General features: G+C 56.3%; 1 protein-coding gene across 1 annotated transcript; it reads right to left on the bottom strand.

The window, feature by feature from the left end:
• Positions 1–7,462: 7,462 nt before the first annotated feature.
• SP6 (Sp6 transcription factor) lies at positions 7,463–11,025 on the bottom strand. The gene is made up of 2 exons (XM_077776808.1): positions 10,982–11,025; positions 7,463–8,825 (listed from the first exon to the last, which is right to left on the bottom strand). The coding sequence occupies exon 2, from the start codon at positions 8,765–8,767 to the stop codon at positions 7,637–7,639; it is 1,131 nt and encodes a 376-aa protein (XP_077632934.1). The 5' UTR covers positions 8,768–8,825; positions 10,982–11,025; the 3' UTR covers positions 7,463–7,636.

The following is an 11,025-nucleotide window of genomic DNA, read 5'->3' as shown; positions in this document are numbered from 1 at the left end:
TGGGCGGAGCCGGAACCAAGCGCCTGCAGTTCCCTGACTTTCCACCAGGGTGCGCGCCAATACTACTACTTGGAGGGCGGCAGCGTCGGAAACCTTGCCGGTCGGCCGGCCTTTCCTAGCGCCGCTCCCAGGCACTTCCAGCAGAGATATTAGGGGGAAGAGGCATCTGGGGGTGGAAAGGAACCCACGTAAAAAGAGAGGAAAGAAAAACCGGGCAGATTTGTTAGAGAGCGAGGATTGCTTGGGCATCTGGAGGAAAAATCGTAGCTCATTGTGTCCTGGCTTGAATTACAAAGGTGCAGCCTACCCCTAGCTCCCACCAGGGCCTAAGATCTGCTTCAGATTCTGTGTCTCCCCTCTCTCTCTGACCCTCCCCTGCTCACGATGTCTCTCTCTCTCAGAAATAAATAAAAAAACATTAAAAAATTAAAAAATAAAAAGATCTGTAAGATTGTTACAGGGCTGGAGGTGTGGGGATAACTTAACACATTAAAAAAATTTTTTTTTACTGTCTATTTTTGAGAGAGAAAGAGAGAGCATGAACAGGGGAGGGGCAGAGAGAGAGAGGGAGACAGAATCTGAAGCAGGCTCCAGGCTCTGAGCTGTCAGCACAGAGCCAGATGTGGGGATCGAACTCACCAACCATGAGATCAGGATGGAGCCCAAGTCGGAGGCCTAACTGACTAATCTACCCAGGTGCCGGCCAACCCCCCCAATTTTTTTAATGTTTATTTATTTTTGACAGAGAGAGAGAGAGACAGACAGACAGAGAGTGTGTGAGCCCAGGAGGGGCAGAGAGAGACACATAGAGAATCTAGAGCAGGATCCAGGATCTGAGCAGTCAGTACAGAGCGTGGGCAGAACTCACCAACCGTGAGATCATGACCTGAGCTGAAGTTGGATGCTTAACCCACTGAGCCACCCAGGTGCCCCTTTAATGCATTAAAAAAAATTTTTTTAATATTTATTTTTGAGAGAGAGAGCACGAATAGGGAGGAGCAGAGAGAAGGGGAGACACAGAATCCGAAGCAGACTCCAGGGTCTGAGCTGTCATCACAGAGCCTCACAGGGGCTCGAACCCACAAACCTTGAGACCATAACCTGAGCAGAAGTCTGACACTCAACCAGCTGAGCCCCCTAGGCACCTGTACTGCATTTTTTAAAATGCACATATGCTCAAAAACCATCTGACTCCCAAAAGATAGATTCTGCCCCCGCCTACAGTGCTCAAACTCATAGGAAAATAGCTTTGAAAGGAAATTTGGAAATTTCTAGCCCAAAGATTTTATGCCTTTATAAATAGTGAAACTGAAACAGCAAAGGAGAAATCTTGGCCAAGGGGCCTCATATCAGTGTGGGGATTTGGCCTCTGATCCCAAATGTTCTGCTTTCTCGGTCATTTTCCTCTATAATGCACCTCCATAAACCAGCATCTAAGCAAATGTATCTCACACCCTTTTGTTCTGGGGAGCCCTCCAGGAATGGGCAAGGGAGAGATACTGCAGATGATCTACTTCCACATCCATCCTGCCAGTCAGGGTTGCTGCTCAGAGCCCTGGCCACAGCATCCCAGCCTGTTGTCTCTCGTGGGGTGGGAATGAAGGCACAGAGGCCAAGCCTTCCCCAGGAGGCCAACTGTGGGCCGGTGTACCAGATAAGGCTGTTGGGGGAGCTGAAATCTACAATATTTCCTAATTGCCTGGAGGTATCTGAGGCTGATTCCGAAGAGGAAGCTGTCCCCAAGGAGATGGGCTTCATTTTCAGAAGAGGGACTGTCACCTGTGAGAAGAATTGACCTAGAAGCTGGGCTGGAGGCAGGGGAGAACATCACCTGGAATGCTGAACACTGGCTTCACGTCCTGCTTCTGCTGTGGAGCTGCAGTGTCTGTCTGGGCAGGTCATTTTATCTTTGACGGCCTCCATTTCCCCAGTGGCAAAATGACGGCATTAAACGAGATCAGTGGTTCTCAGCCATGATTTGGGGAGGGAAAGGTAGGGGAGGCATTCGTTTTCAACCACACGACTCCCATTGCACAACATAAATAATACTTTATTTTTTTTAACATTTATTTTTGAGAGAGACAGAGCGTGAGTGGGGGGAGGGGCCAACAGAGAGACACAGAATCCGAAACAGGCTCCAGGCTCTGAGCTGCCAGCACAGAGCCTGATGCAGTGCTCAAACTCGCGAACCGTGAGATCGTGACCTGAGCCAAAGTTGGCNAGAGACAGAGCGTGAGTGGGGGGAGGGGCCAACAGAGAGACACAGAATCCGAAACAGGCTCCAGGCTCTGAGCTGCCAGCACAGAGCCTGATGCAGGGCTCAAACTCGCGAACCGTGAGATCGTGACCTGAGCCAAAGTTGGAAGCCCAACCGACTGAGCCACCCAGGCACCCCTAAATAATACTTTAATACTCTGCTATTCAGTGTCCATGGACTGCCCACCTCACCATCATCTGAAAGCTTGTTAAAAATGCACAATCTTGGGCCCCACCTCCTACCTACTAAATCTGAAGCTGCATGTTAACAACACCCCTAGTATGGGGCGCCTGGGTGGCTCAGTCAGTTGGGCGTCCAACTTTGGCTCAGGTCATGATCTCACAGTTCTTGAGTTCAGGCTCTGCATTGGGATTCTCTCTCTCTCTCTCTCTATGACCCTCCCCTGATTGCACTGTCTAAATAAATACATACTTTTTTTAAGTCATTAAAAAAAAAGAAAACAACACCCCTAGTGTAAAGTTTAAAAAGCACTGCTCTAATACGCCCCCAAGGACATAGCGTGGTGGGGTGTTGGAGAATCAGGGGGTCTTGAAAAACTCCATGGGTGATTCTAATATGCCCTCTACTGGGTGGAAACAGCCAGACTATTCGGTTCCTGAGATTCTTTTCAAACCTTACACGGCTAAGATACTAAGCAGTCCGGCTCACCACGATTAATGGAAAGTGAAGACTGCTTCAGGTGCACTGTTGGGGAGGGGTTGTGAGCTTGCCCTTGGATGTCATTCCAGAAGCCAACATCAAGGCTGCGAGCTGACAGGCGTGAGCACCCTAAGCAGCCTGCTGCAAAGCCAGCTCCANAGTCCGGCTCACCACGATTAATGGAAAGTGAAGACTGCTTCAGGTGCACTGTTGGGGAGGGGTTGTGAGCTTGCCCTTGGATGTCATTCCAGAAGCCAACATCAAGGCTGCGAGCTGACAGGCACAGGCGTAAGCACCCTAAGCAGCCTGCTGCAAAGCCAGCTCCGCTCCTGCACTTCCCCGGCTGCCCGCGAGGGGGCAGGAACAGGCCGGAGGAGAAGCAAGCGTGTGTCCGCGGGCCACAGAGCAGCCCCAGGCTGCGGTTCCCTGGCGGCCTGCGGCTTGATCACTTTCCCATTCCTGATTTCACTCAAACACCCTAGAAGGCCTGTACTCCCAAGAGAGGGAGATGGCCACTCAGAGAGGTGCCCAAAGTGTCAGCCCACATGGTCGGACTTCCCTAATTCCTTCCTGGCCCTTCCAGGATCATCCCTGTGGGGGCACCAGATCTGAGGCATCAATGGTGGCCTTGGGCTCCCTCAGGGGGCCCAGGGCCAGCCAAGCAGCATTGCTACCGATTGGAGCCAGTGAGCAAACATCAGAGCCCCACCAAAGGCCCCCGCTAAGAATGCAGGTCAGCAGGAGGAGCTGTGAGGGGAGGAGGGGTGGCCCCGGCCCTGCCCAGACAGGCCCAGCCGGCCCCACAGCTGCCCTCCTGTCCCTGGGGGCAGCGATGGGCTAAAGGAGAGGACTCGCCAGGTTCCTGGGGTCTAACTCCCCCAGAACTAGGAAGACAAAAGAGGCACCCCAAGGAGTGAGGCAGACGGGCATGAGGCCACCGGAATGGAACGTGTGTGCCTGCCCCTCTTCTCAGGCTTCCAAATCCAGGAGCAAGAGAAAATAAATAGCTGCTCCCCCCAAAACCAGTCTGCTTTTGCTTCTACCCCCTAAATTATTCTGATGCCCCCATCCCCAAGTGGCCTTAAACTTTGTGACTCCAGGGGCGCCTGGGTGGCTTAGTCGGTTAAGCGTCCAACTTTCACTTAGGTCATGATCTCGCGGTTCGTGGGTTCGAGCCCTGCGTCAGGCTCTGTGCTGACTGCCAGCTCAGAGCCTGGAGCCTGTTTCAGTCTGTGACTCCCTCTCTCTCTGACCCTCCCCTGCTCACGCTGTCTCTCTCTCTCCTAGAAATAAATAAAACATTAAAAAAAAAAAAAACAACTTTGTGACTCCAGATTTTCCCAAACAAGTGATGAGAGGAGCCAATCTAGGTACCAGACTTGGCTCCAGGAAGTTGGGCTGGGGGTGGAATGGGGTTAACAGGAATCTCACTAGGGAAGAGAATAATTTTGGCCCAAATGTGGGATGGGAAGGTAAAGCAACACAGTCATCTGGCCTACCCTTTGGAGCCCAAAATTGATCCTCCATCAACCTTCCTCGCTTTGGGGCTCTGGAGCCCTAAGGTTTTTGTTTCTCATTTATCGTGAATTAGGCACCGGCTGCATACCAGGCATTGGGCAGCCTGGGAAAGTGTGTACAGATGCACATTTCTGCATATCCAAGGATGCCGATGGGCCCAGTGAGGGTGCGTTTGTGCACTGCACACACACTGTAGTTGTGTAACTATGGCGGGCCCTCTAGCTGGGAGTTGCAGTATGATCCTTCCCTCATACTTTCCAGCTGGGCGGGGGCCCATCAGATATCTTGGCTGCCTTTCATCGCCTTGTCCCTGATAGGGATCATCCTGGGTGAAGAAATCGCTGTCAGTCACCCCCGCCTCACTGACAGCCAGAGGGACTGATCACACCCCCACAGGGGCGGGGTGACGGAGCCCCAGAGGCTGGCTCTCTCTGGGAAGGCAGGGAACCAGCATTCTTGGCAGAGGAGGGGAAAGAGGGGCTTCTATGTGGAGGAAGGAAATATCTAGAACCTTCTTATCCCCTGGGGAGGGACAGTCAGCCCAGTTGCGAACCCTGAGGGAGCTCCTCCCTCCTTCGGCACCAGCCACCTCCAGGGAAGGATCTGACCCTTCAATCAGCTCAGCTCTGCCCCAGACAAAGGGAGGTGAGGCTGCCCAGGGCTGCAGGATCAAAGGGAAGTGTCCACCCCACCCAGCAGCCGGCCTCATCCTCACTGCTGAGGGACACTGAGTCAAAAAGGAAACCAGAGCTGGAAGACAAACGAGGCAATGATGTGGTTGATGACTTTATTATGGCATAAAAAACACAGGCTGTTTCTTCCTCCTCCTCCCCCCCTCCAAAGTGGGTTCACAGCAGTTAAAAGAAAAAAAAATCCTACATTTCTCCTCTAGGGGGCTGCCTAGAAGGGGGGCAGACAGCCAAGCAACCTAGATCTATGAAGGAGGGGAGCGGAAGGAAACCTATCCAAAGCCCACACCCGCACCCTTGGAGCTCAAGGCCTCCATAGGGGGAACATCAGTGTCCCCCCACAACTTCGAACAGCCATTCAGGAGTTCCCCACAGGATGGTCACTGGGGAAGGCTGTCCTGGTGGCACCGGGAGGGGGTGGCTGGTTTCGACGGGTGGAGGAGAAAGGCATCCCACACCCACGTGCCCTTCCTCTCTCCCCCTCTCTCCACCTGCCCCGGCAGCCTGCGGGCGCTGCCGGGTCTCTCCTGCCCCCAACCCTCTTAGCAAGGAAAGGGACCTTTGATTGGGGGAGCAAGAGGTAGGGAAAAGAGGGAGCAAAAAGACAGAACATTACTTCTCAAACTACCCCAGGCCCATGAGCCTCTCAGGGAGAGTCACCCTGTCCCTTTTAAGAAGGGCTCCCTTTTTTACACAAACATGTATTCCTACCCAGACCCCAGACCCACTTCCCATTTAGCTCCCAGTCCCGGGGACTGGGCTCCAGCATCACCAAGGGAGGAAGAGACGCTGTGGGCTTATGTCCTAGGACCTCGGATGGCGTGAACAAGGTGGGATCTCTCTAGCTGGAGACCCCAGGCTCAGTAGAGAAACACACACACGCGTACAAACAACATGCACACACACATGCCCTAATATTAAATAAAATACCTTTTGCTTATAACTTAAAAATCAATACACAACTAGTCCTTGCATAGGGCTCTGGGTAGAGAAAGAGGGGCGAGGAGGAAGCGAAGGTCAGGGGGACTGTTATGGCCTCTACCTCTAGCCTGGGAAAGCCCATGAGTTCCAGATCCTTCCCTCTATCAGCTTCCTTCTCTTTGCCTGGCTCTGCCCCTTCTAGGCTCTCCCCTCCCCAGTCCCCGCTTCAGGATCACAATCAGGATGTATTTCTAGCGTCTAAAGAAAGGGACAGGGACAGCTTCCTGGACATCACCTCAGAAGACAGACCCTTCCAGTAGGAGAACATCTCCTTCATATGGAAAGGGAGTTCCCCTGCCCAGAGTCAAAATGGGGAGAAAGGAGCCTCCTAAAGCACACTCTACAGGAGGGGCAAGTCTTGCAGGCAGCAGAGAAAGGAGACGGCAGAGCAAAGAAGGAGGAGCTTAGCTTCTCGGTGAGCAGGTGAGCAGGAGTCAGCTAGGCAGGGGCAGAGTGGTGACCACTCTGGGTCCCTGTGCTGGGCCACCTCACCGGGACACCCTGGCCAACCAAGTAACCACCCTCTTCCTTTCGTCCCTAAGGGGAAGGCAAATGATGGAGGACCTGGGATGAGGAACTTACATCAATTCTAGGGTGGGGGCTCTGGCTGCTTTGAAAACCTACATCAGGTAACAGATGGGGAATGTGGACTCTACTGAACTTTATTTTTCATAAAAACCAGGAGTTAAGGACTGAATCCGAGTTAGAGAGGTAAGGGGTTAGTTACTTCCATCCCCCCTCCCCCCAAATCCTTTTCTCTCCTCTTAGAAGGGGACTTTTCGCCCTCCCCCTTCCCAATCTAGCTCTGTCCTCCACCCTACAGCTCTCTATGCGAGTCTGTCTCGGATTCTGGCCGCTTCCTCTCTTCCTTCGTGGCTCCATCAAAGTGGGTTTGGAAGGGTTAATCGGGAGGCACATCAAAGGAGTTATTTCTACAGCAACAACCCTCCCAACCAGATAGAGACCGCTCCCTAAGGGGGACCCCTGCCTCCCCTACCCCACCTCAGCTCTCCCTCGAGAAACCATAGGGACAGAAGCACTAAAAGGGGGATGAAAGGGACCCGGGCCGCAGGGCGGGTCCGGAGGCGCTTTTATGTCCCGGTTCCCAGGCGCTAAGGACTTGTCCAGACAGCTACCCTCAGCGCCCCGGGCGGCCCCACTCCTCTCTGCTCCGGGGACGCGCCGTCTGTTCCAGCAGGTCCCCTCCGCCCTCCAGCCGCGGTAGGTGTACCCCACCCCAACCCCCCGAGCCTGGGGACAGGAGCGAAATAAGTGATGGGGGGGGACAGAGGGGCACGCGCAGCTCCTCCCAGCCTAGCCAGCCAAACGCTTTTCGTCCGGCCCGAGACCAAAAAAAACCCCCAGCGCCCCCTCTCCCCGACCAGGCACCACTTTTTCTCCCCCTCAATAAATAGCCACCTTCTCCTCTTCCTCAAGTCGCCCCCCAAAGGCATCAGGCCAGGAGGAAATCTCTTCTGATGCCCCCAGGGGAGGCCAGCGGGGGTGGGGCGGGGGGCGGTACTGGAGGAGCTCAGTTGGAGGGAGCCGCGCCGCCCTCGGCCTCCCGCTTGCCTTTGCCCCCCGCGGGCTCCGCCGCCCCGCTGGCCTTGCCCTCGCCCGCGGCCGCCCCGGCAGCCTCCTCTTTGGCGCCCTCGTGGGTTTTCATGTGTTTGGCCAGGTGGTCGCTGCGCATGAAGACGCGGCTGCAGACGGCACAGGGGAACTTCTTGGTGCCGGTGTGGGTCTGGAGGTGGCGCTGCAGCTCGTCGGAGCGCGTGAAGCGCTTGCCGCAGAAGAGCCAGTTGCACACGAAGGGGCGGTCGCCGCTGTGCCAGCGCAGGTGCGCCTTCAGGTGCGACGTCTTGGCGTAGGCTTTCCCGCAGCCCGGGATGTGGCAGTTGTGCAAATGCTTCTTCTTGCCCCCGTCGGGCCCGCACGGAGCCCCCAGTCGCTCGGCCTCCAGGCAGTTGGGGCAGCGGCACACGGTCTGGCCCGAGCTGCGGGGCACTGACCGCCGGGAGCCTTTGGGCCGGGCTGCTCCATCCAGACTGGAATCCAGCCCCTGGGACTCCGGGGCGGCAGCTTCCAAGGCCTTAGCCCCGTCGGGAGGCCCCAGGAGGTGCTGCCCTCCGGCGGCTGGGAGGAGGTGGTGCGGGTGTGGGTGGGGCGGCGGTGCGCAAAGCTGGTGGTCTCCGACGTAGCCCCCCAAGCCAGCCTGAAGCGCCCCGGGGTGGCCAGGTGAGGTGAGCGCGCCCTGAGTGTGGGGGAGGTCCATCCAGCTGGTGCCCGGATGAAGGTCCCACCAGGAGCCATCCTCAGTGCCTGGGTGAGTTGGCCGGAACCACGATTCGTAATGGTGTGACATGTCTGGCTGCAGGAGCTTGGAAAAGGGTCCCGGAGCCAAGGGACTGTCGCTTTCCAGGTCCTCGCAGGTTACCCGAGAGGAGGCCCCCGGCAGCTCATAGCCCTGCGAGAAGTCCACCTCAGGGCCCAGCGGGAGGCTCTGCAGCTCTCCAGGCTGCAGCGGGGAGGGGTAGTCCCCGGCCTCCGGGCTCGTGTGGCCCTGGTATGTTTGGAGAGGCTGCAGGTCGAGGCGCGGCGGGGAGGCGTGAGGCGCGTCCGTGTGCTGGCTGCCCAGAGAGCCGCAGACAGCGGTTAGCATTGCCGGGATCCGGGGTGGGGTGGGGAACAGGGATGGTCAAGGGCACCTCAGGTAGGACCTAAAGGAGGCAAAGAGGGGGTGACGTGAGGAAAGTAGCCAAGTCACTTTCAGTCCTAACCCAGGCCGCCCCCCTGCAAAGTGCTCCTCTCCCGGCTGGGCTGGATGGCTCCCCACTGCGAAAGAGGAACACACCTCTGAGTGGGAATGAAAGACCAGTTCACAGAATCTGGGAGTGCTAGGAAGGGCTGAGGGTGTGAGGTTCTCAGCCAAGGAGAGGGAGTCTACCTTCTCCTAGCTGATCCCTCCTCCAGGGCCCAGCTCATCCTGAGAGTTGGGCTGGTCTCAGGCTGGTAGGTCAGATACACCTACAGCTCCATGCTAAAACCATCCCCACCCCAGCTGCCCAGACCAGTGGCATTTACCCCCTGCAGATCTGCTGCCAGCCCAAATGGAGGTAGACCCATCTCAGCTTCCCTAGTTTAACTCAGGACACAGATGAGGAGAGGGGGGTGGTCTGTTTCTGAAACTCAAAGCTGGAGGTGACCTAACTTTCCAAAGCCCAAAGCAGGTTCTGAGATATTGGAAAACGAGACCTCATTCCATCCCCGAGGAATGTTCAGGGAGGAAGCACATTTCACTGTTCTATACCATTCCCCTCAGCTCTCTGCCCAGACGGCTCCATAAAACCCACTTCCATTCCTGGCCCCCACCCCTTTCCCCTCAGGCAGGGATTCACCCCCCTGGGGTGCAGCGCAGTGCCAATTCCCAGGGGACTTCTCCCCGCCAGAGAAAGTTAAGCTCCCTCTCCTGTCCTGACCCACACAGGCGCCAGCAAGCTAGCTGTCTGGCTGCTACCCATGCCTTCCTCCAATCTAGGGGAGACTACAGATGTGAAGCTGGGAGGGGTCGGCTTCCCCAGAGAAGGGGGTCAACGAGAGAGAAGAGCTTACTAGCAAGCTCAGAAAGGTAAAATTGTCACCCCCTTACGGGATGCAGAGTCCAAGCGGGGACAGCGGAGGGCAACAAGGAAAGCCAGAATCACAGACACTTAAGAAGATTTACCCCAAGAGATTATATAAGAGGATGCATTCTAGGCTTGGATCGTTTTTAGGAGTCCTGCAGATAGATACACCTAAATGTTGAGAATCACTGCTTCAGGCCAACCCTCTTATTTATTTAAAAGAAGGAGGAGGAGGAGGAGGAGAAGGAGAAGAAAAGGAAAGGAAACGGAGGCAGTATTTGGAGAAATGACTTGAACAGACATTCATTTATTTGTTCAATCAACAAATACGTGCTTTATGTACCTCGGTGAACCAGGTCTCTGGGCTCCCTTTCCCTACACCATTGGGAACCGAAAGACACCCACCCTTTTCTTTCTCAACCACAGATCTGTGACTTGAAGGTCCTTTTTCTGTCACCAACCCTCCCTAAGGCCTGGGAGCCCTGGTGCCTCGGGTGTGGGGCTTGTGTGTGCGCCTGGCCTTCTCTGACGGTGTGGGGGGTGGGGAGGTGCAGTGGTTTAGGGCAGGGACTTCTTCCCACAGCAGGGCTCAGCTGACCCTACTACCTTTGGCCTCTGGGACCCAAGAAGTGGCCCTGGTAGTTTTGGAGAGGGAGGGAGAGGGGGACTGGGGCGCCTACTCAGGCTCCCGCTGCCTTGCCACAAGAAAGGAACAGGGTGAAGCAGCCGGAATGGAGCCTCAGGCCCAGGCGGGGCAGCCCAGAAGGGGCTGGGCGCGAGCAGGGAGGCCGGGGACCCTAATAGCTTTTGGCGTCTGGGAACTGCCCCGGGGACTAGGGGGCGGGGAGGCTAACGACCCAGGCTCCAGAGCGGGCCCAGGAGTCCAGTCCTGGGATGCCACCGCCTGCCTGCGAGGTTTCGGGATGGGGGACGGCAGGGCGCGCACTCCCAGCTTCCCGCTCCCCAACGCANGCTCCCTCCCTCTCCCGATCACCGGCGCTTAGGTGGTCAGGACTTCCGTACTTCCAGTCCTCAAGGTTCCAGTCCTCCAGTTGTCCCTGTCGCCCTAGTTTCCCCGGTTTCCAGCCTCCTCGGTCCCTGGCCTCGCCCCTCCGCCCAGGTTTCCTTGGCCGGGGCTCTAAGCCCCTCGGATTCTTTAGGACCACCTCCCCCAAGGCCACGGGAGGCTGCGGCGAGTTCGCGAGAGGATCCCCGGAACGCGCACCCCTCACCGCCCAGACCCCGGTTCCTACCTGGAGGCTGCGCTCGGGCTCCGGGCACGGCTGGCTGGCGCGCT

Source organism: Crocuta crocuta, unplaced genomic scaffold (genome assembly GCF_008692635.1).
Source record: "Crocuta crocuta isolate KB4526 unplaced genomic scaffold, BGI_CrCroc_1.0 scaffold352, whole genome shotgun sequence".
NCBI classification, from domain to species: Eukaryota; Metazoa; Chordata; class Mammalia; order Carnivora; family Hyaenidae; genus Crocuta; species Crocuta crocuta.
Note: the sequence above shows the minus strand (reverse complement) of the source record. Positions and strands in the feature narration are given on the sequence as shown.

What these genes read in the sequence shown, in the direction of transcription:
- SP6 (XM_077776808.1), bottom strand. Translation starts at nt 8,767, where the DNA reads ATGCTAACCGCTGTCTGCGGCTCTCTGGGCAGCCAGCACACGGACGCG.